Genomic DNA, 26,323 nt, shown 5'->3' on the forward strand with positions numbered 1-26,323 from the left:
ATCACACTAGTGAAATATTCCAACTCTTGCATTTCAACGAAATAAATTCAATAAGAAGTTTTAAAAATTAAGTCAATGTAACTGTGACAAGGTAAACTACAACAACACACTACTGAAATATTCCAACTCTTGCATTTCAATGAAAGAAATTCAAAATGAACTTTGAAAAATCATGAAAATGTAGCTATGACATGGTAAACCGCAACCAAACACTACTGAAATATTCCAACTCTTGCATTTCAATGAAAGAAATTCAAAATGAACTTTGAAAAAATCAGACCTTTGGAGGGGGAGGGGGCGGGGGCAGGGGGTCGTTCTGTGTCTCAATGCACAAAAAAAGTATAAAAAATGGGGAGGGAATGGGGGGGGGAGGAGAGGGGAGGAGGAGAAAGAGGGAGGAGGAGGAGGGAGGAGGTGGGGGGAGGTGGGAGGAGGAGGAGGAGGAGGAGGAGGAGGAGGAGGAGGAGGAGGAGGAGGAGGAGGAGGAGGAGGAGGAGGAGGAGGAGGAGGATGAGGAGGAGGGAGGAGGAGGAGGTGGGAGGAGGAGGAGGAGGGGGCCGGGGGAGGGCCTTTGGGGCACAGGGAGGGCCTTTGGGGCACAGGGAGGGCCTTTGGGTGTCTGGGTGACATTTGGGGACCGGTGGAGGGCCTGTGGGACCCCGTTGGTCCTGTGGGAGCTCGATGGGCCTTTGGGGGACCTGGGGAGGGCCGTTGAGGGTCTGGGGGTGCCCTTTGGGGTCCGGGGTACCCTTTGGGGGTCGGGGGGCCCTTTGAGTACCAGTGGAGGGTGTTTGTGGGTGTGTGGTTGGCTTTTGGGGGGTTGGGGCTCTATGGGAGCTTGGGGGGCCTTTGAGTACCGGGGGCTTCCTTCGGGGTTGTGGTGGGGGATCGGAATCCTTTGGGGTTGGGGTAGAGGACCTCACAACACTGTTCAAATGGAACTTGTGTATTATAACGACCACACTTAAAACCTCTTCTAAAACCATTTCTAAAATCTTCTTTCAAAATGTCTCTAACGGTTTCGCCGAAATAATCCCATAAAATGGATAAAACCGTTTCGCCCAAATAATCCCTAAACGTAATGTCAGCGTGTTCCTTTTGAATGGCATCTCTGCGCTAACGCATTTCAAATTTCTAGGAAACCCTGTCCTACGTGAATCTCTTCATCTCATAAATTTTCCTAGCTAAACTATTAGGGTTTCGTTAGAATATCAATTTACCTCTCCGACTTAAAGCTCCGTGAAGCCGTATTTAAAAATATAATTTCTATCTCTTTAGACTCCCGCATAATTCCAAGATTACAAGTGATGTCAATTATAATTCCTGACCCTAAAGATCAATGAAGCCCTATTTGAAAATAGAATATTAATTTTTCTCTCTGACCTAAATAACGTTGATCCCTCAGACCAAAGATTAAAGAAGCCTTAATGTTTCTTAATTATCACCTTCGTGAATCAATAATTTCCCCTAGCAATTATGTAAATCAAGTTCACAGGTGCTACTCGTGACAGGCCTAAAGATTAAAGAAACAATATGGACTCTATGATCATATTGTTTCTTAATTTTCCCCGCTCGTGAATCAACAATTCCCCTAGCGATTATGTAAATCAAGTTCTCAGGTTAGGCTAGCCAAACAACAATGAAGCCATGTTTGTTTCTTAAGTTCCCCTTTGTGAATCAATAATGTCTCCTGGCGATTATGTAAATCACAGATTAAAGAAGCCATGTTTTTTTCTTAATTTCCTATTCGAGAATCAACAATTTCCCCCTCGATTACACAATCAATTTCTCGGAAATTCACTTCCCCCTCGATTATGCACTCAAGTTCTTGGAAATTCACTTCCCCCTCGAGTCCTAGATCAATAACATTGCTCCCGTTAGAATTCAATGCGCATGTGCAACCTTCGTCCCGGAGCTATTACACATAGAAACATCAAATAAATCGACCTTGGAAAAAGAGGTCATTGACCCCATTACGCAATCTTTCTCCCTAGGGAGGCTATGCCCTTATATGGTGTACTGACAGTAGTCTATGCCCATATATGGTGTGGGTACGGGATCAATAGGGTCACTTCTACTGACGGCTTAGTGGAACTTTTGGCCAAAATATCTGCTTTGTCATTTTTTTTTTTTATTATTATTTCTTTTCTTCTTCTTTTTTTGACTGACTGAAAATCAGCCTGGTTTTGATTTCAAGCTTTTATTATTTGTTTTTCTTCATTTCCTTTTATATACCATGTATAGTCAGAATTGTCTCAGAACATATTTCCTATATACACTTGTATTAAATTTACCCATTCTTAATATTTTATGTTTGTACTATGTAATGTTGTTTGACTTAATTCATAGAATTCTTTAACTCAAACTTGGATCAACTGTGGATTTTTTTTTTGTTTCGAGTGACTAAATAGAAAAGGAATGTTTTATAAGTTTGTATTAGTTTGAAAACTAAATTTTTGTCTTATGGAAGCAGAGAGCGAATTTGAAATTTAAAACAAACAAAAAAATATTGCATCTCCGATTACACAAGATACATCTACAAAACTGAGCTTAAAGAAACTGGCTCGTAATTTTTCCAGCATCAATAAAGTTCCAAAAACCAGTGTTTTACTGAAAACACAAAACCGACCCAAATTAAAAAGGATCTTTCTCTTAGGGGAAAATTCTACGACTAGCCTGCACAAAACGGAGATATAATTGTAAGTCTCCCAGTAGTCTTTCAGAGACCATGGTATCGATAACTTTTAGTATACAATCAGCTACAATTTGCGAATCAGCTACAAATAGCAATTTTTCTTACTAGACAGTTTTGTTTTTCTCGAAACACGTTTTTAAACTTTTGGTTACTATGGGCTGCGGTTCGCTCTTTACAATGTTGCAGCTATAACTGCAACATTGGTGACTATAAGCGAAAATTATTATACAATAAAAGGAATCTGGTCGCCCTAACCTTTTTTTATTTCAAAAGAAAAAAATATGTAAATATTTGGATATTCACGTATTAGTGGTGATTGCTACCTTTTTTTTTTAATGAATTTAAAATTGTCAACTTAAAAAAAAAAAAATTAAAAAAGACAACTTAATTATGGTACCTAGTTTGATCCAATTTGGTGTTGATCGTAAAAAAAAACCTAAGCATTATTTTATCACAGGGTAAGTCTTCTTCTTTGAAGATTTTAAATATTAAGGTCTTGACTTTAAACAAGGAAGTAACCTAACCCCTATCGATGAACCGCTGAGGTCAACACGAGAAAGCTTATAATACATTTACAAATACCACGAAATCTTAGGAATAGCTTTTTTATTAGTCTTTATTAAAAGAAAATCTCAAAACTTCCAGGACTTAAGCCCAGAAAGTTAAATAATCAATCCTATCCTAGAAGTAAGAGACTGCATGACATTTGTATAGTGGTTCACAGAGAAAAAAACTTAGGAATCCCAACCAACAATTTGAAAAATAGGCCCAAGCAGAAATAAAAATGGGAGAGGAAGCCTTATTAAGTTTTAGAAAGAATTATTTGGTATACTGAATGATGCCACCTTTAACTTCTAGCAAATTTGACTCAAGAATATAGCCAAACACTTCTTTCGGACTGTTCTTTAATTTCTAAAAAAAAAATCCTGGTAAAGACCAGAAACATATTCAACAAAACTCAAAGTTGGCTACAGAAAAACGACGTTTTTCATATTAAAATTGTTAAGATTGCCAAAGAATAGGGTCAAATAACATATTTAAGCTCTGGCTAGAGGGAGAAGAATGTTAAATGGTTATTATCACAAATATTACCTGTAACAAATTGCTTTTACTTCTAGAAATATCTATATCATTGACCGAGTGATTACTTTAGGCCTTTTTCATGACACGCTCCCACTATGATCAACGCCCGTCAGACATAATTTATTTTACCCCATTATCGTCAGGTTATTTTCTGTACATCCAGAAATCATGGATCATAATAAATTGACCACTTCGCCCACGACCTAGAAATTAACTTATATTATAAAAATAGTGCTGGAAAGACAGATTTCCCTTAAGGAGCAAAAAGATCAAAGAAAATACAGACAGGTGCTTTGGTTCAATACAGAGAAGATGTCTTACCATAATCAGTATTTTCTTTACTAGGTCTTGCGGAGCAAGTGATGCAATACTAATTAGTTTTTGTGAGCCATAGAGAAGATCTCCCATAATATCATTGATCAGCTTAGCTGCAACTAGTTGTTGCTTCACGCTACAGTGGTTCTCCAAGTGAATTATGAGAGGGTACCTTGAATGAAAAACAAATTTACACTGAAAAAGCTTTGACTTCAACTATTCCAAAGGTGCAGGGTTAAAACATATCATTTGAAAGACAATAGGACAAACATGAAAATAACTTTCAGACCTTTGACTCTAATGATTACCAGCAGACCTTTGTTTTAACTATTGAAAAAGGAGCAATAATATTTTTCGCGGAAAACTTTTTTTTTCCAGCCATTTTTTTTTCACTAATGATTTTTAAAACTAATGAGTTTTACATATCTAGAATCAGCGCTAACAGTAAAATATGTGAATGTATTTATTGTACTCAAATTTATTTTTTTTGCGAGTTTCGGTTTCTATGGATAGGAGCTACTCTTAACCTCTAGTTTCTTGCTACGAACTATTGATCAAACGTTCTTTTAAATGTAAGGTTAGCTACCACGTAAGGCATTTCTTCGATATTATGGAAAATTATCTTAAGAGCTACCTATTTCAGGGTTTTCAAAGGGAACTCTTCGAACGAATGTTTTTCGTATAGGGATAATCCCTACCACTCCCTCTTCTGTGTAGGTTGGCACATGTGTATAATCGTTTATGTTACAATAAAAATATATTGGCATATATCAGGACCTGTCACCCCGTAGCATGCATATAAGGACCCAGGAAAGGATCCAGGGCAGAGGCCGAGTGATCACCCCCAAGATATTTCTGGCATCCACACTTGTTTTTTCCCTTTTTTAAAATAAATTTATCAATTTAGTCAGCTATTGGTGGCCTTGTCACATTGGACAGCCCCTCCCCCCAAGATTTTCTCTAGATCCACCTTTGTACAGCCCTAGTTAAAAATACTTCTCGGAGTAAAAGGAAGTTAAGGAGCTAATTTCCCCCTCTCCTTCCTTATATATCTATCTGAAAGTTCAAATGAAGTTAGAAAATCTGCCGCTATGACTCCCCAAACTGGAAAGCTTAATATATGCTTTTGTCATAATTGTAAATATATTAGCTGTCTCAGAAGTTTTACCTCTTTGTGGTAAAACTGTCGTTTTCTGTGACAAAATGAAAGAAAATGCCACTTTACTGTCACACAATCTCTTTTACCATTTAAAAAAGCCCCGAAACTTTCAATATCCATATAAACAAGCTATCTCCTATATTCTAAAACTATTAGCACAACGAAAATTTCCCATGTTTGTAGATAATTTATACCTCTGCAATAGGGTTCCCTGATAAGCTGAATTTGATGATGTAATTTTGCTCAAAATCATTCCTCTTTTTGATTTTGTTTTTAATTCTAGATAAATATTCTCAAGCTGTTAACTTTTGACTAATAATTTAGGCTTAATGAGTTTCAAAAATTTGAAATTACCATAGAAAGAACATTCTTTTGATGTATATAAGTATAAAAACTTCTTTGATAGTTTTCCTTTGATAACTTTAAGAGAAGTCAAACAAAGAATTAAGGTTAAGTCTTTCCATTTTCATTAATATTTCGTTAGTCTGCATTTTTTTTTTTTTTTTTTTTTTTTTTTTTTTTTACCATCTCTTATCCAGAAAGAATGGTGCATATAGATCAGTCTTATCTGTTCGACACTGCAATTACGATTCAGTCAGCAAGTAGTCGTCCAGTTTTCAGAATTAGGTAGAATGGGAATAAAAAGTTTTCTTATATGAGATTGGAGCCTACGTGAGTTTATCACAAATATTTGCCACAAATTTTATACCTTTAGTTAAAATTCAATGCCCTTAATTGAAAACTATACGTAAAACATCTAATTGTGGTCATTTATATTTGATTTTCTTTATTTTGTGTATTTTTTATCTACTCGCGTCCGTATGTATTGGTTTCGGTTTAGAAAAATGTCAAGAAAACACAAAAAAGGTGAATCATATTAAAAGTATTAAAAATGTGCAAACGAGCTAATATTACAACCCGCTATTTTGCTGTGTGATTTAGTTTGTTTTTTTTTAATAGGAGCGATTTTGAAAAACGAAAATTAAAACCATTCAAAATTAATTATGCAGCTTATGGTAAAAAAAAACTGATTATCGGTTGGATTTAATAGAAGAAGTATAAATAGAAAATTCTAAGGTCGTAGGTAACTTACAAACTCAGTAAGATATTTTTGAAACATGTTTTGATTTCATATTTAAGTTCGATTTAAAAAAATCTATCAGAATCACACATTATAGCTGTTGAGATACAAAAAGTTGTTGAGATACAGCTGTATCCTCCTGTCATAAAACTGAAAATTAAATTGAACCACACGCATAATTAATATTATAGATTTCATAGTTTTTTTTCTGGTGCAAAAGATCGATTTTAGGTCCAGTTTTTCATAACATTAACTAAAAAAAACTTATTCCACAAAATAAGTTTTTCAAAGAAAAGTAAAGTTCTCCATTAAACAAAAAATGAGCGAAAATAAAATAAAATAATCTACGAAGCGTGAAACTACCACAAATTAGCATTGATAAATAAATGAAACCCAAAACGAACAGAAATTACAATAAATAGCCGAGTCAAACTCAAAATGAGCAGAAATTAACATAAGTTAGGCTTAAAACCCCTATGCCTTCCCAAAGTCAGAACATAATTTGCGCTTTACTGAACAAAATTTAAATGTTTTTACATTTCTAACTTTAATAAATCAAATAATATTAACATTTTGATTACTAAATATCAGTATATATATATATATTAAATTGACAATGCACATTCATTTGTATTTTTTTCAGTAAAGTGCAAATTATGTTCTGGCCTTGGGAAGGCATAGGGGTTTTGAGCCCAACTTAAGTTAATTTCTGCTCGTTTTGAGTTTGACTCGGTTGTTCATTGTGATTTTTTTTCGTTTTGGGTCTCATTTATTTAACAATGCTTATTTTTGGTAGTTCCACGCTTAGTAGATTGTTTTCTTTTATTTTTGCTATTTTTTGGTTTAAGTGAGCTATTTACTTTTCTTTGAAAAACTCATTTTATAGAAAAAGTTTTTTTTAATTAATTTCTGTTCGTTATACATTGACATAGTCTTTTCAGAGAAAAAGAAAATAATACTTTAAATCTTTTCGTTTTTTTAAGAATTTATAGTTTGGCCTGCTATTTTTATGCTGGAGAATAATTTTCAGCAATTTTTAACAACATACACCCTCTTAAAAATCTTGACACAAATAGTAGCGTTTAATTTAGTTTCATACCTCCTCTAGTTGACCTGAAATGGAAAAATTGATACCATTAACAAAAAAATCTGTTTACTTTCTTTGATAGCTTGGATACACTTACGCTATTTTGATTTGGTTAAATTTTAAGAGCAGAAGCAGCCCCGAAAGTTTGAACATAATACCCTGGATACTGCTGAGATGCCTTATTGGGAATTGGCATTAACACAGTGCATTTTGATTTAGTCTTATGGCAACATTTAGTTTTTAAGCATAAATTCAAATGGGAGGGCGGGCTTGGGAGGGGGATTAGTTTTCCCCTCCAATCACTTTCGACTATTAAAAAGGGCATCAGCCCTTTCTATTTTCAATCGAATGAGCCCTTTTCGAAGTTCCTACGACAACTCCTTTGATACAAAGTGCCCTGGTCTAAACAACAACAAAAAAAAAATAATAATACATTATACCCACATCGATCTTTACTATAAAAATGTCAAGCCTTCCAATCCCTTTCGACTATTAAAAAGGGCACTAGACCTTTCTATTTCCAACAGAAGAGCCCTTTTTGAATTTCTACGACAATACTTCCTATAAACACCTTATATGCCCCCAGGGCCTAAATTACAACCTTTACCCTAAGGGCTGTAAGGGTGGTTGTCATCCTCTAAGACCCAATTTCAAGAAATTTCAACTACGTTAAACAAAATGGCTATCTCAAAATTTTGATTGGATGTGTCTAGGAAAATGATGGGCGTGAGAGGGGCGTTAGTCTTTCTCCAATCACTTTCAACTATTAAAAAAGAAACTAGCCCTTTCAATTTTCAATCAAATGAGCCCTTTTGAAATTTCTACAACAAGGCATTCAATAAAAACTTATATGCCCCCAGGGGATAACTTACAACGTTTGCCCTGAGGGCTGAGGGGGGTTGTCATCCTCAGAGACCTAATTTCCAGAACTTTCAACTACGTTACACAAAATGGCTATCAAAAAATTTTGATTGGATGTGTCTGGGAAAATGGTGGGCGTGAAAGGGGCGTTAGTCTTTCTCCAATCACTTTCAACTATTAAAAAGGGCACTAGCCCTTTAATTTCCAACTGAATGAGCCCCTTTTGAAGTTTTTACGACAACTCTATCATTAAAAACCTTATATGCCCCCAGGGCATAACTCACAGCCTTTGCCCTGGGGACTCTGGGGGGTTTGTCATCCTTAAATACATAATTTTCGGAACTTTCAACTACGTTGAACAACCTCTAAACTTGGATTGAATGTGTTTGGGGAAATGGTGGGCGTGAGAGGGGGATTAATTACTCTCCACTCACTTTCGACAATTAAAAAGGGCAATTTTAATTTCCAATCAAATGAGCCCTTTTTGAAATTTCTACAACAGCTTTCTATATAAACCTTATATGCCTCCAGGGCATAACTTACAACCTTTGCACTGAGGGCTCTGATGGGGTTATCATCCTAAAAGACCTAATTTCCAGAACTTTCGACTTTCGACTACGTTGAACAAAATGGATATCTCAAAATTTTGGTCGGATGTGTTTGGGGAAATGGTGGGCGTGAGAGGGGGTTAGTTGCCCTTCAATCACTTTTGACTACTAAAAGGGCACTAGCCCTTTCAATTTCCCATTGAATGAGCCTTTTTTGAAGTTTCTACAACATTGCTTTCTTTAAAAACCTTATATGCCCCCAGGGCATTACTTAAGACCCATGCCCTGAGGGATGTGGGGGTGGAGGGGTTGTCATCCTTAAAGACCTAATTTCCAAAACTTTCAACTACGTTGAATAAAATGGCAATCTAAAAATTTTGATTGGATGTGTTTGGGGGAAAGGTGGACGTAAAAGGGAAGTTAGTTGCCCTCAAATCACTTTCGAATATTCAAAAGGGCACTAGCCCTTTGAATATCCAATCGAATGAGCCCTTTTTCAAGTTTCTACGACAAAGATTTCAATAAAAACCTTATATGCCCCCAGGCCATAACTTATAACCCTTGCCATGAAGACTGTGTTGGAGTGTCCTGCTCAAGGTACAATTTCCTGAACTTTAAACTGCGTTGAACAAAATGGCTATCTAAAAATTTTTATTGGATATATTTTGGGAAATGGTGGGCGTGGAAGGGGTGTTAGTTGCCTTACAATCACTTTCAACTATTAAAAAGGGCAATTTCCAATCGAATGAGCCCTTTTTGAAGTTTCTACAACAACGCGTTCTACAAAAACCTTATATGCCCCCAGAGCATAACTTACAACCCTTGCCCTGAGGGCTGTGGGGGAGTGTACTCTTCAGAAACATAACTTCTATCTGGAAATCCACAACACTGAAAAAAATGGCTATCTAAAAATTTTGATTGATGTGTTTGGGGAAAAGGTGGGCAAGAGAGGGGGGCTAGTTGCCCTCAAATCACTTTCGACTATTAAAAAGGACACTAGACCTTTGAGTTTCCAAAATAAAGGGCCCTTTTTCAAGTTTCTACGACAAAGATTTCAATAAAAATTTATATGCCCCTGGGGCATAACTTATAACCCTTGCCCTGAAGACTGTAGGGGGAGTGTCCTGCTCAAAGGTATAATTTTCTGAACTTTAACTGCGTGGAACAAAATAGCTATCTCAAAATTTCGATTGGATGTGTTTGGGGAAATGGTGGGGGTGGAAGGGGTTTTAGTTGCCTTGCAATTACTTTCAACTATTAAAAAGGGCACTAGCTATTTCAATTTCTAATCGACTGAGCCCTTTTTGAGGTTTCTACGACAACGCGTTCTATAAAACTTTATATGCCCCCAGGGTATAACTTACAACCCTTGCCCTGAGGGCTGTTAGGGGTTGTCATCCTCAAAGACCTAAAATACAGAACTTAAAACTTTGTTGAATAAAATGGCTATCTCAAAATTTTAATCGGATGTGTTTGGGGAACCGGTGGGCGTCAGAGGGGGGTTAGCTGCGCTCCAATCACTTTCTACTATTAAAAAGGGCACTAGCCCTTTGAATTTCCAATCTAATGAGCCTTTTTTGAAGTTTCTACGATACGCCTTCTATAAAAACCTTATATACCCCCAGGGCATAACTTACAACCCTTGCCCTGAAGGCTGTGGGGGAGTGTCCTCCTCAAAAAAGAACAATTTACATGTGGAAATCAACTACGCTGAACAAAATGGCTATCTCAAAATTTCTATCCGTGGTATTTGGGGAAATCCTTGGTGTGGGGGGGGGGCTAATTGTCCTCCAATCACTTTCGACTATTAAAAAGGGCACTAGCCCTTTGAATTTCCAATCGAATGAGCTTTTTTTGAAGTTTCTACGACAACGCCTTCTATATAAACCTTATATGGCCCTAGGGAATAGCTTACAACCCTTGCCCTGAAGGCTGTATCCTCCTCAAAAACATAATTTCTTTCTTAAAATCAACTACGCTAAAAAAAATAGATATCTAAAAATTTATATTGGCTATGTTTCGGGAAATTGTGGGTGTGGAAGGGGTGTTTGCTGCCTTCCAATTGCTATCGACTATTAAAAAAGGCACAAGCCACTCCAGTTTCCAATTGAATGAGCCCTTTTCTAAGTTTCTACGACGACTTCTTCAATGGGAAGTGGCCTGCTCTAAAGGAAAAAAATAATAAATTATACATTGTGCCAACATCGTTTTTATATACCCTCAGGGCGTAACTTAAAACCCTTGCCCCGAGGGTTATGGGGGAGTATCCTCCTCAAAAACATATTTTCTATCTGGAAATCAACTACGCCAAACAAAATGGCTATCACAAAATTTGTTTTGGCTGTATTGGGGGGAAGGCAGGGCGTGGGGGGGGGGCTAGTTGCTCTCCAGTCACTTTTGACTATTTAAAAGGGTACTAGCCCTTTGAATTTCCAATCGAATGAGCCTTTTTTGAAGTTTCTACGACAACACCTTCTATATAAACCTTATATGGCCCTAGGGAATAGCTTACAACCCTTGCCCTGAGGGCTGTAGGGCAGTATCCTCCTCAAAAACATAATTTCCATCTGAAAATCAACTACGCTGAACAAAATAGATATCTAAACATTTTGATGAGATGTATTTCGGGAAATTGTGTGTGTGGAAGGGGTGTTAGCCGTCTTCCAATCGCTATTGAATCTTGAAAAAGGCACAATCCACTCCAGTTTCCAATTGAATGAGCCCTTTTCTAAGTGTCTGCGACGACTTCTTCAATGGGAAGTGGCCTGCTCTAAAGGAAAAAAATAATAAATTATACATTGTGCCAACATCGTTTTTATATACCCTCAGGGCGTAACTTAAAACCCTTGCCCCGAGGGTTATGGGGGAGTATCCTCCTCAAAAACCTATTTTCTATCTGGAAATCAACTACGCGGAACAAAATGGCTATCTCAAAATTTTGATTGGATGTGTTTAGGGAAATGGTGGTTGTGGAAGGGGTGTTAGTTGCCTTACAATCACTTTCGATTATTAAAAAGGGCCCAAGCCACTCCAATTTCCAATTGAATGAGCCTTTCGAAGTTTCTACGACAACTTCTTCGATACGAAGTGCCCTGCTCTAAAGGAAAAATAATAATAAATGATACATTCTGCCAACATCCTTCTTATATGCCCTCAGGGCATAACTTAAAACCCTTGCCTCGAGAGTTCTGGGGGAGTGTCCTCCTCAAAAAAATATTTTCTATTTGGAAATCAACTACGCTGAACAAAATGGCTATCTCAAAATTTTGATCGGATGTGTTTGGGGGAATGATGGTTGTGGGGGGGGGGGGAGGGGGGCCAGTTGCCGTCCAATCACTTTGTCTATTAAAAAGAGCACTAGCCACTCCAATTTCCAATCGAATGAGCCCTTTTTGAAGTTTCTACGACAACTCCTTCGATACGAAGTGCCCGGGTATGGAGAAAGAAGAAAAAATAAATAAATAATATAGTGACCACATCGTTCTTTACTTAGGCAGCGCTATCGCACTGCCTATGATTGAATGAGGATTCCTAGTCAATTTTCTTGTGAGTGCCTATTAAGGCTAATTTCTGATATGCTAACTGTTATGCGATACTGGTAAAACTAAGCTTTTATCATGGCTTGGCCTAAAGCAAAAGCAGTTTCTTCTGTGTACATAATTTTCTCCCGAAAGCCATTCAACATATCCTCTAATACAACAAAGAGAGATATCTAAAAATAGGCTTCCCAGTTCCCAAGAGGATATTTTTATTCACTAGAAAGTGAACATCTCTTGCTATGTAAATAGGTCAGGTACTTAATTAAGAAAGGAACATTTCCAAATACTATTTTTTCATGCGTTCCTTTTCTTCTCCTTCAAATCTCACAATACATGAACATCACCGGAAGATAGCGAGGGGGAGGAGGCTGTGCTCTCTCCGCTCCCAGTACTCTTGCATTCAGGCAAGCCATTGTGATTTTGAATGCTCTTCGCCTTTCTCTTTCTCTCTCTCTCTCTCTCTCTCTCTCTCTCTCTCTCTCTCTCTCTCTCTCTCTCTCTCTCTCTCTCTCTCTCTCTCTCTCTCTCTCTCTCTCTCTCTCTCTCTCTCTCTCTCTCTCTCTCTCTCTCTCTCTCTCTCTCTCTCTCTCTCTCTCTCTCTCTCTTATTTACAAAGTTTTTAATTTGTAAAGAGTCATGTGTCTTCTATTTTTATCCTTTTTTCCTCGTCATGTACAGCGGATATTCATGAATACCTAGAAAGGGGATCCTTTGGTCAGAAATAAAAAAAATTATAGTACACTTTTTTCAAAGTCAAAACCGATCGAAGGGCAGCCTCCAGTGTTTCAATGCTCAATACATCCCCACAACTCCCACACGATATAGGCTCGAAATTTCCTGATAACCACTTTAATCAGAATGGTCGGAACATCCTGAAATAAACCTCCAGGGCAGCATACTAAGCGCGGACCCGGTACAAATTACAGACTAACCTTGAAATTCCTTCAATTTACCTGGCCAGTTATGTAAAGTAATTTAAATGGATATTAAAACATTTTTTGGTGCAAATCAGGCACAGAATGAACCAAAACACTATTTGGAAAAATAAGGAAATAGGAAGGAATTCCATTTTTTTTAAATAGCATAAAAAATATGATGCCAATTCTTCAATTCATCAGTCAAGGAACATATGAAGCTCATGAATACGATACATTGTTGTATCAAAATAATACACCCCCAACAGTGAGCTGATCTCCTACTTTCTGGGTCAAATAAACATAAGACTTACGTCTTCAAAATGAGGAACGTAAATAAACAGATTACAATAAATAAATATGTATTTTTAGCTAATACACTGCATTCAACTAGTAATTGGACTATGACAAGTACTTCAATAAACGGAATTTTCACGAAAATAAAGAATAAATGTTTGAGTATTTAGGCACTTTATACATGAAATTTGATGTTTCAAGTTTGATTTGTTTGAAATTTGATGTTTTCAAGTTTGATGACAAGTGCAGGTTGAGGATGTTAGTTTATACAGTGGACTGGTATTTGCCATGCTATAATTTGGCATAATATGCCAAATTTTGTAAATAACATGGAGATTGAGAGGCTTTTGTGGGTATTGTTCTTTTTCAAGTTTGATTTGCAGGTTGTGAATGCTCGTCCAAACTATTGACTATTATTTTCTATGCTATAATTTGGCACAAAGTGCCGAATCTTGTAAATAACATGGAGATCGTGTGTTAAGTATTATGCTTTTGACAATAGCCCATTAGATTACCGTGCATTGCTTTATAATTAAAAATTTGACATATAATCAATAGTTTGCAGCAGATACCATTCTGCGGCGAGCTACTCACTAGCGACAGAATTTATATGTAAACAATGTGCTCAGAGATAAATAATTATGTTCGCACAGAGAAGTTGTCCGGCGGAAACACTTTTATTGGTCTTGAAACTTATATGTAGCTTTAGTTTTAAGCTTGTTGCTAACCCTGATTTCTTTAAGGCCAAATTAGATTTTAATTGGAAGGATTCAATCTTCTAAGAGCTTTTTAAACGAGATTATTCTAAAAAATAAGAGAATTAAGGAAAACAAATGTGAAACCGCATACAAAAAAGCTTAAAAAACTTTTTCAGCAGAGCCAATTTTGCATAAAAAGTAAGAAAAAGTAGGGTGCATTGTTTTGGATGGGGGGGGGATAATAAGGCCATAGGTATTCTAAAGCCTGAAGTGAATTAGATATGTTTAGTTTAGTATATTGTAAAGTTAAGGTATCTCAGTAGTCTGATCTTACTTTAGATCGTTTCTGAAAATTCCTCTAAAAGTAAAACTTCATGGGGATTCAAAAACTAAATTTTTTATTTGAAAACGCTTTTGCTTCATTAAGGTTAAGCTTTTGTTATCTCAGTACTTACTCAGATGCTTCAAAAGCATGTTCTTTAATGGTTGCCATAACATCACAAAGGAGAATTTTTGAGGTGAGGGTATTGCCATGGCACACCACAGGTCCATCAGGTCCATCCCAACAGTCCACTAAAACGGTAAATTAATATATTAGTATTCTATACCTCGATTCAATTATAGTTTTAGTCAATTATAGTGGCTATAATAGCTCTAGTTAAAGAAAATCAAAAACTTAAAAGAGTAGACACTGGTGCTAGTTAAACAAAAATGAATGTCCTATAATATTTGACAATTATATTCCTTTTCTTCCAGCCTATACTGCTACATTCTTAAAAATCTTTTTCACTTGCTGACCAGAGGTTTGCATTGTGCAGGTACCGATCTCCTGATTGGATGCCTTCGGCCGGGAGTGCAATGCGTGGTTGGGGACAGATCATCAGACACTTTGCCGTGTTTTCCCCCGGTTTTCTCCAGTTTCCCATTTAGAGCTCGGTAACCTCTAGCTGAGCTTGCAGATTCACACCACTGACCCCCGTTCGAAACCAAACAACCAGTGACTCCAGGACTCAAACCCCTGATAACAGGATTTCAAGTTTGCTGCATACTGGTTTTTAAGGATACTTTAAGTTCTGGCTTTTTATTATTCGCTATTTCTTCTGCTTTGTTAAACTTCACTTCAAAAGGTTAGTTTTTTTTTATTTTCTGAGCACTGGGGACGGCTTAGTGGAGTCCTTGCCAAAATATCTGCTTTTGCCTTTTCGCTTCGTTTCGTTCACTGGCGGATAATCATCTTCGTTTTTTGGATTAAATTTTTATTATTTTAATTAAAAATTATTTTAAATAAAAATATTTAATTTTTAATTAGAAAAAATTTTTAATATTATATTTTTTGTGAATATTAAATACTATATATTTTTTTAATATCATATACAAATATTTTTTTTATCATTCAACTAGGCTGCTTAACCTCCCAAGATATTCCCAAGCTGACTCAGGCCTACTTTGTGCAGACTGGGTTTTGACTTGGAGTGATGCTTGAGAGCAAGAAAATACCGATTAATTATTTAGAGAGGAACATCAGCTTCAATCCTATAACACTGCATATTCATCAAATGGAATATCCAATTTTCATTTATGTCTCTTTAATGAAATCACCAGACGTTACACTATCATTGAGTCAAGTAGTCTATAATCCCTATCATTCCATGTTAAACCGCTGAATATCCAACTCAGTAGGGTGCTAGTATGCAGTCCGAGTGGGTCCAAACTCCATCATTCTGAGCGGGCCCATATCCCATCTTTCCGAGCGGGCCCATATCCCAATGTGCTAATGAAGTTGCTAGTCCCTTGTATCTAGCTAAAAACTTTTAATGAGAGTCTTAAAAAAAATTGCAGAAAAAATATATTCTCGGTTAAATTCTTGACGATTTTTTACTTATTTTTTTATTGAACTTTGAAACTGATATGTTTCAAACTTTTTTCCGTGTCTTAAAATCACATTAAATATACTTATAGCAAAAAAATCCTGTGATATTTTAAAAGTACAAAATGATGATGTTAAAAATGTGTCAATCGTGATTATTTTCTATAAGAAAAATAATACTTGTAGTGACATTTCTCTATCGGGAACCTAGTATTTTTTTAAACAGAAATTTTTTTATTTTGTTGAACTAGAATTTTTTTGAACTTAGAAATTTGAACTTAATTTTTACAAACTTTAACATAAATGGATATTGAAAAGTTTCTTTTAGTTCTAGGCCAATAATTCAACAAAAAACGGTGAAATGACGAACTTGTAATCAAAGATTTTATTGGGAAGGAATACTTGAAATCACCCGACCAGGCAGACGAGTCAATGTTAGAGGATCTATTGGCAATGGTCGACGGACTACAGAACCCCTAGTAATTGGCCAACTCTCTCAATTAAAACGTAAGAAAAATTGAATATTCTCTCTGATATGTCAGTATGTGTGTCTGTGTTTGTGTATGTATATTATTAAAAATGATTATACATGTAAATTAGAGGCTATTAAAATATTCTTTTTTCCGCTCAATAAAACCGTATCATTCCAAAAAAAACTTCTCATTCATTCCCTCATACGCACACAAACACACAAACATACATAAACACACACAAATACAAAAACAAACTCAAACACAAATAAACAAACACACAAACACTAACAAAAAAACAAACAAAAACACAAACACAAAAAGAAACACAAACACATATATATACATATATATATATATATATATATATATATATATATATATATATATATATATATATATATATATATATATATATATATATATATATATATATATATATATATATATATATATATATATATATATATATATATATATATATATATATATATATATATATATATATATATATATATATATATATATATATATATATATATATATATATATATATATATATATATATATATATATATATATATATACAAACACACACAAACACACACAAACACACACACACACACACACAATGAAAATATTCTTTTTTGGGTTAATAAAAAAAACATTAAAAAAATAAATTTGGCGATATCTTCGCTATCACCACTATCAATCCCAGGGGCCAACAACCCCTTCGACGGTATGGAATAGGCCCAAAACCTCTTCTATGAGAGGGGCCAACGACCCCTTTGGGGCCAACAATCTCTACGACCAATATTAACACAACCACTGCAATTCCAGAATAATCTCCATGTCGAGTCAGATCACACCCCAAATTGGATTGGTAGGTTTTTTGTGGAATGTTTCGGTGCTGTAAATAGTAATACACTAGCTAATACTTCAACAGGAGTTTCAGCTCTATCAACTACCTTCAATCCCCCAAATGTAACGGAGAATACTTTTTTTGGGCTGGTCACCTAAGTCCCAGTACACTCGATGGTATATTGAGTGATCTGGGAGATTTCATACCGCGCAACAGCCCCACCATTCACAATATAGGTGAACACGTTGGTGCGGTACATGAAATTCCCATAAGGCCGTCTGTTTTGCCTCACAGTGTATATGTTTATAGGGCTGAGCCTGGATCTAATTCACTGATGGTGGGTAGCATCATGACGGATCCGTTAGATATATTGCACTCCTATTTTGAGATTCGAACCATTCAAACCATTCTTGAAAGAGCGATTCGAAACCATTCTTGAAAGAGTGATTCGGGAGGGAGTGGGAGAGATGGCATTAAGGCATCTATGGCAAAAAAATACATATTTAAATGAAAAGGGAGATGAGGTGCGTTTGCGTTATGTGCAAACTGAAATGCTACCACTTCAGCCACACTTACAAAATTTTGAGGGTGTGTTTATGGATTGGGTGGATAGTATAGTGACAAAATTGGATAATTATAGTGATAGGGGTAGTGGATCGGTGTTTTTATTTATTTAGAGTTTAGATGTTAATGTAGGTAAATTTAAAAGGAATTTTAATTTAAGAATAGGGAGGGGGAAGGGGAGAATAAAATATAATAAAGATTTAAAGGAGTGGCAAGGTGTACAACGCTTTAATTTCGACACAAGGCTTCGGGCTTCAAATATGCATTCCTCGTGGCAGCTAACAAACCCCTGCAAAATGAAGCTAGTAAGACTACGTTGGACAACTTTGCAGTTAATGGGAGTTAAATGGTCAATATCCAGTAACACTTAAAGGGATACATACTTTGAGTGGCCTAGTGAACATTTAAAGATTGGTGTTACTGTTTTATAATAAGATACAGAATTTGAGGAGAGTGAGTGCGGTAATAAAAAGGGGTAATTTTATCCAGTAAGGGCTCCGTCCATTGAATCCCTGAGACACTGGGTATGGCTTCTTTAAAATCCAGCCAGTGAACTCGATTCAATTAGAACTTTTTCCAATACCAGATATTAGCATGTCCCCCCACGATTTTTACCCTCACTTAAGACCTGACTAATGCAAAAAAAACTTTTTGCACAAACAAGTTTTTCAAAAAAAAGTAAAGAACTCCATTAAACCAAAAATGAACAAAAATAGAATCAAATAATTTACCAAGCTTACAACTACCACAAATCAGTATCAATAATTAAATGAAACCCAAAACAAACAGAAATTAAAATAAGTCAAACTCAAAATGAACAGAAATTAATCTGAGTAGGGTTCTAAACCCTATGCTTTCTAAAAGCCAGAATATAATTTGTACTTTACTGAAAAAAAAATTCATATGATTTTAACAAAAAAAATGTGCATTGTTAGTTTAATATACATATGCTGATATTTATTTCTTAAAATCTTAATTAATTTTTGCTTTCTTAAAGTTGTAAGTGAAAACATTCAAAAAGGATTTTTTTTCAGGAAAGTACAAATTATATTCTGGCTTTTAGAAAGCATTGTGTTTATAACCAAACTCAGATTAATTTCTGCTCGTTTTGAGTTTGACTTATTTTAATAGTTTGTTTGTTTTGGGTTTCATTTCTTTATTGATACTGATTTGTGGTAGTTGTATGCTTGGTAGGTTATTTGATTCTATTTTTGTTCATTTTTGGTTTAATGGAGCTCTTTACTTTTTTTGAAAAAAACTTATTTTATGCAAAAATTTTTTTGATTAATTTCTGTTCGTTTTATATTGACATAGTTTTTTGGAAGAAGAAAGACTGAGCCTCTTCTGAAGTTAAACAACCATCCCTTCTATAAAATCCTTTAATGCCCCCTTGGCATAACTTACAACACTTGCCCCTAATCTTTGGGGTTGGTTTCAACCCCAAAAGCATTGTAATATGATATTTAGACTATTTTGAATAGACTGGCTACCTCAAAAATTTTATTAGTTTTACGAAAACACTTTCTATATGACTTGATATGCCCCCAAAGCATAACTTACAACTTGGCCCTGGGGATTGTTGGGGGTTCTCATACTCAAAACATAATTTCCGGACCCTTCAACTATGTTCAATAAAATTGCTATATCACAATGTTGATCATAAGTGTTTGAGAAAACGATGGGTATGGGGAGGGGGATTCACCCTTCGATCACGTTTGACTATTAATAAGGGCACTAGCCATCTCAATTCCCAATTGAATGAGTCCTTTTTGAAGTTTATACGACAACTCTGGTAAAGACCTAACTTCCAGAACTTTGAACTACGTTGAACAAACTGTCTATATCAAAATTTTGATAGGACGTGTTTGAGGGGCGTGTTTGAGGTACGCTTGAGAGGGGCGTTAGTTGCCCTCTAATCACTTTCGAGGATTAAATAGGGCACTAGCGCTCGCAATTTCTAATCGAATGAGACATTTTTGAACTTTCTACGACAGCTCTTTCTATAAAACCTTATATGCCCCCAGAGAATAACTCACAACCCTTGCGCTGAGGACTCTGGGGGTGTGTTATCCTCAAAGACATAGTTTCCGGACTTTTCAACTACGTTGAACAAAATGGCTGTCTCAAAATTTGTATTGGCTGTTTTGGGGGAAATTGTGGCCGTTGGAGGGGTATTAGTTTTCCTCCAATAACTTTTGACTATTAAAAAGGGCAATAGACCTTCGAAGTTTTCGAAGTTTCTATTACAACGCTCTATAAAAAACCTTATATGCCCCCAGGGAAACACTTACAACCCTTACCCTGAGGGGTATGGGGGGGTCGAGTTGATCATCCTCAAAGACTTAATATCCCGAACTTTAAACTAGGTTGAAAAAATGGCTATTTCAAAATTTTGTTTGGATGTGCTTGAGGCAATGGTGGGCGTGAAAGGGAGCTTAGTTGCCCTCCAATCAGTTTCGACTAACCTATTAAAATGGCACTATTCCTTTCAATTTCCAATTGAATGAGCCTTTTTTGAAGTTCTTCGACAACATTTTCTATAAGAAAAACTTATATGCCCCCAGATCATAACTTAAAACCTTAGCCATAAGGGCTCTAGGGGGAGTGTCATCAAAGACCTAATTTCCAGAACTTTCATCCATGTTGAACAAAATGGCTATCTCAAAATTTTGATTGGATGTGTTTGGGGAAATGGTGAGCTTGAGAGATGGCTTGTTGCCCTCCAATCACTATTGACTATTAAAAAGGGCACTAGCCCTTTCAATTTCCAATCAAATGAGCCCTTTTTGAAGTTACTATGAAAAACCTTTCTATAAAAACCTTATATGCCCCCAGGGCATAACTTACAACCCTTGCCCTGAGGGATTTAGGGGGTTTTTCATCCTCAAAATCATAATTTCCAGAACTTTCAACTACTTTAAACAAAATGGCTCTCTCATAATTTTAATTGAATGTGGAAATGGAAATGGTGGGCGTGAGAGGGGGTTAGTTGCTCTCCATTCGCTTTCGACATTTAAAAAGGGTACTAGCCCTATCAATTTCCAATCAAATAAGCCCTTTTTGAAGTTTTCACGACAACACTTTCTATAAAAAAAAACTTTTAATGCCCCCAGGGTATAGCTTACAACCCTTGCCCGGAAGGTTCTGAGGGGGTTGTCATCTTAAAAGACCTAATTTCTAGAACTTTTAACTACGTTGAACAAAATGAATATCTCAAATTTTTGATTGGATGTGTCTGGGGAAATGCTGAGCGTGAGAGGGGGGTTAGTTGCCCTTCAATTACTTTCAACTATTAAAAAGGGTACTAGCCCTCTCAATTTTCTGTGTAATGAACCGTTTTTGAAGTTTTACGACAACGCTTTCATTAAAACATCATATACCCCAAGGGCATAACTTACAACCTATGCCCTGACGGCCGTGGGAAATTTTCATCCTCAAAAACATAGTTTCCAGAACTTTTAACTACGTTGAAAAAAATAGATATCTCAAAATTTTGATTGCTTGTGTTTGGTAAAATGGTGGGCGTGAGAGGGTTGTTAGTTGCCCTCCAATTAATTTCGACAATTAAAAAGGCCACTGGCCATTTCAATTTCCCATAGAATGAGCCCTTTTTAAAATTTCTATGACAACGCTTTCTTTTTAAAACCTTATATGCCCCCAGGGCATAACTTACAATCCTTGCCCCTAGGGCTGTTGGGGGGGGGGGGTCATCATCCTTAAAAACCTAATTTCAAAAACTTTCAACTATGTTGAACAAAATAGCCATCTAAAAATTTTGATTTTATGTGTTTGGGGAAAAGATGGGCGGGCGTGAGAGGGGGGTTAGCTGCCCTCCAATCCCTTTCGACTATTAAAAAGGATATTAAGCATTTGAACTTCCAATCGAATGCACGCTTTTTCAAGTTTCTAGGACACAGCTTTCAATAAAATCTTATATACCCCCAGGGTATAAATTATAACCCTTGCCCTGAGGGCTTTGAGGGGGTTGTCATTCTCAAAAACCTAATTTCCAGAACTTTCAACTACGTTGAACAAAATGGCTATTTCAAAATTTTGTTTGGTTGTGTTTGGATAAAGGGTGGGCGTGGAAGGTGTGCTAGTTGCCTCCAATCACTTTCGACTATTAAAAAGGGCACTAGCCATTTGAATTTTCAATCGAATGAGCCCCTTTGAGTTTTTACGACCACACTTTCTATGAAAACCTTATATGCCCGGATGGCATAATTAATAACCTTTGCCCTGAGGGCTGTGGGGGGGGGAGGGTTTCATCCTCAAAGACCTAATTTTCAGAGCTTTCAACTACGTTGAACAAAATGGCTATTTAAAAAATTGGATTGGATGTGTTTGGGGAAAAGGTGGGCGTGAGAGGGGGGTTAGTTGCCCACCAATCACTTTCGACTATTGAAAAGAGCAATAGCTTTTTTTCAATCGAACGAGCCTTTTTTGAAGTTCCTACGACAACACTTTCTATAAAAAACCTTATATACCCCCAGGGTATAACTTACAACCCTTGCCCTGAGGGATGTGGGGGTGTGTCCTCCGCAAAAACATACTTTCTATTTGCAAATCAGCTACGCTGAACAAAATGGTTATCTCAAAATTCTGATTGGATGTGTATGGGGAAATGGTAGGCGTGGAAGGGGTGTTAGTTACCTTCCAATTACTTTCGGCTATTAAAAAGGACACTAGCCACTCCAATTTCCAATCGAATGAGCCCTTATCGAAGTTTTATCGACAACTCCTTCGATGCGAAGTGCCCTGGTCTAAGACCAAGAAAAAAAAATACATTCTGCCAACGTCGTTCTTTACTTAGGCAGCGCTATTGCGCTGCCTATGATTAGAATGTTTTTTCCAACTTGAAACGATGTAAACTAATCAAATGTCTAAGTGGAACTGCGATACTAAGTAACTCACTATCAACTTTTTATATCAATGATTACGTGAAGGGTACTGCCCCTAGGCGCTTGTATCCAAAGGCCCTATTTGCCCTTTTCACAAAGAAATAACAGCTGGTAAGCATTTCCGAGAGTTTTCTTTATCAACCAGAAATGGCGATAACGCCATATGTGTCTACTCAAAAATGTGGGATATGTGTGTCGTCGGAATGATTGGATATAGGCCCGCTCGGAATGATGTAATATGGACCAGCTCGGGATGATGGGATATGGGCCCGCTCGTAATCATGGGATATGGGCCCGCTCGTAATGATGGGATATGGGCCCGTTCAGACTGCATACTAGCATACTACTCAACTCCTAAGTTTTTCATTCTCTGTGGGCGTAGTTATAGCGAGTTAAAATGTTCAGTCTTAAATATTTGTTTTATAATGGCATTATTTAAAAAACGATTAGAAAATAATTAAAACAAAAACAATTTTATTCAACTAAAAGTAAAGAACAACATTAAAACTTAAAACGAACAGAAGTTATTACGTATATGTGGGGGTTACTCCTCCTCAGCACCTCGCTCTTTACGCCAAAGCTTTTTAATAGTTTTTAAAAAGCTTCTTATTCTTCTAATTAAACGAATAGAGTGTTTCAGGAGTCGTTCTTATAGAAGAGGGACATGATTCAAACCTTAGCGTAAAGAGCGAGGTGTTAAGGAGGAGCAACCCCCGTCATACGTAATAATTTAAGTTCGTTTTAAGTTTTAATGTTGCTCCTTACTTTCAGTTGATTTTTTTACTTATTTAATTTCTGATCATTTTCTTTTAGAAATGCCAAGAAGTCTGGCTACACCTCCACGGAAAAATCACTCCTCCCCACAGATTTATTCTCTAGACAATTCAATCCTGATGAAAGTTTACCCCGGACAATTACCCTTAAGATCTTCGCATCTAAAATTGAGTCGACAAAGGGAAAGCAAGATATAAGAAGAATTGCGGATAGGAATTCTGTCAAATTCCACCAGTATAAAATTTCCCCTGAATTGTTTAACCCCTGGAAACTTTCCTCCTTATAGAAAATTGTCCCCGTGGAAAATCCCACCAGCAGAAAATTCGCCCGTCCCCCCACACACAAGAGTAATTTATGTATACTTCCCGATAACAAATACTATTGGTAAACAATGGGCAAATTTTGTAATTTAAAAACTTTCCCCATGGGGGTATAGGGTCATGATATGTCCAAAGGTATAGTTATTCGGTCTTTCAACTATGCTGAACAAAATGACTATCTCAAAGTTTTGATCAGATGATTTTGAGAAAAAAGGGGCCTGGTGGTGCCTAGTTGCCCTCTAATATTTTTGGTCACTTAAAAAGCGGACTAGAACTTTTAATTTCCCTTTAAATGAGCCCATTCCCGATATTTTGGGACCACTGGGTCAATACGATTATCCTTGGGGAAAAAACAAACATATAAATACGCATCCGTGATCTTTCTTCTGGCAAAAATACAAAATTCCACATTTCTGCAGATAGGAGCTTGAAACCTCTACAGTAGGGTCCTCTGATACGCTGAATTTGATGATGTAATTTTCATTAAGATTCTAAGAGTTTTAGGGGATGATCCCCACCTTTTTAGAAACTCAGGCGTATTTTCTCAGGCTCGTACACTTTGATTGGTAAGATTAAACTTACTGAAACTTATATATTTAAAATCAGCGCAATAAGATGATTCTTTTGATATATCTATTGGTATTAAAATTCTGTTTTTAGAGTTTCGGTTACTATTGAGCCGGGTCGCTCCTTACTTATTTACAGTTCGTTACGACGAACTTTTTGATTAACTACTGTTTGGTCTATTCTGACGTTCTACTGAAACGCATGAACACACTAATATTTATCCTACTTTACAAAAAAACAATATCTTTATTAAGAATTAAGTAAACTAGTACTATCAGCCCTTCACGCCCAGTACCAATATTACACATATAGTTCCAAAATCTTTCCGGGAATCAAGTACGAAAAGAGATTCATTTCTCACCCCCCCTCAAATCTTCTGCTGTATTGCCTGGGCATAAAAAAAAAATTTTGAGGTTTCAAGAATGTTTCTTCCACCTACACAAAGATCCACGAGCGACTCTCCATAATGGTTGTTACGCAATTACACACCACCATCCATAGTCTTGTCAAGCCTCGAATGAATGAACTTTTCTGAAATCTATGATGCAATACATGTTGAGTTTTATCCTAAATTTAAACTGATTGAAAAACATGTAATAACATGCATGCCTATGATTAATTTATTGCAAAATCGCGTGAATCAGCTTGAGCTCAAGCTAGAAGACATTGAGCAGGAAGGGAGAAGTAATTCCCTGTTGTTTAATGGTGTGAAGCAGATTCCTTCGCAGAGTGTAGGGGACACCATGAAGCGCGTATTGTTTGTCAAGATGGGTCTAACAAATATTAAGGATTCAGACATAGTTAGTGTTCAGCGATTTAGAGTTGAAAGAAATAATGTTCAAAGACCAGATAAAGTTGCCCCTGTTCTCGTTCAGTTTTGATCAAAAGAAATAGCTCGCCATGTGTTTAAAGCGAAGAAGCAGCTTAGTGGCTCAGGCTTATTTGTAGCTGAGAACCTTACAAAACGTAAGCGCAATCTTCTGAGCGCTTCAAGAAATAAGTTTGGAAGTCGCAGTGTGTGGTCTGATCAAGGCCGTATTTTTGTGCGCGAAACTGAGACTGCTCCAATCAGGCGTATCTGGTCAATTGATGACCTTTTATACAGGTTTTTTTTGTCTCTCTTTTTTCAAGTGCTATTTCTTGTTTTTTTTTTTTTTTTTCAAGACCAATTTATTCTTCAGGATTATTTATTAAGAGGTATTGCCGGCGATGATGATATACCGATTGTTGAGCTAAAGCCTATGAGGGAGAGTGATTCTATTCGGTTGCCGTACATTCACGATCAGAGGCAACGCCGTAGCGTGGCCTATAGTAAAGGCCATACGGCTCCAATGTTTTATTATTTTTTTCCCAGAGGCACTTCATACGGAAGGGGTCGCCGTAGAAACTTCAAAGGGGGCTCATTCGTTGGAAATCGAGAGTTCTAGTGCCCTTTTTAATAGTCGGAAACGATTGGAGGGCAACTAGCCCCCTCCCCCACGCCCATCATTCCCCCAAACACATCCAATCAAAATTTTGATATAGCTATTTTGTTCAGCGTAGTTGATTTCCAGATAGAAAATATATTTCTGAGGAGGACACTCCCCCACAACCCTCAGAGCAAGAGTTTTAAGTTATGCCCTGGGGCATATAAAGTTTTCATAGAAGGCGTTGCCGTAGAAACTTCAAAACAGGCTCATTCGATTGAAAATTCAAAGGGCTAGTGCCCTTTTAAATATTCG

The 26,323-nt window shown here is 36.5% G+C and overlaps 1 protein-coding gene across 3 annotated transcripts in view; it reads right to left on the reverse strand.

The window, feature by feature from the left end:
* Positions 1 to 26,323, reverse strand: part of LOC148942667 (inactive phospholipase C-like protein 1) — a 440,344-nt gene that overhangs the window by 245,540 nt on the left and 168,481 nt on the right. For all 3 annotated transcript variants that reach the window (XR_016143118.1, XM_089102764.1, XM_089102765.1), the window contains exons 9-10: positions 14,733 to 14,850; positions 4,100 to 4,265 (exon numbers count right to left, since the gene is read on the reverse strand). Coding sequence is in view for 2 of the 3 variants with exons in the window: in XM_089102764.1 (XP_088958890.1) it covers positions 4,100 to 4,265; positions 14,733 to 14,850 (284 nt within the window). In the remaining variant the exon portion in view is untranslated. The remainder of the gene's footprint in view (positions 1 to 4,099; positions 4,266 to 14,732; positions 14,851 to 26,323) is intronic.

Source organism: Artemia sp. Qi Xiang Cuo, chromosome 16, assembly GCF_049724085.1.
Source record: "Artemia sp. Qi Xiang Cuo chromosome 16, ASM4972408v1, whole genome shotgun sequence".
In the NCBI taxonomy this organism is placed as follows: domain Eukaryota; kingdom Metazoa; phylum Arthropoda; class Branchiopoda; order Anostraca; family Artemiidae; genus Artemia; species Artemia sp. Qi Xiang Cuo.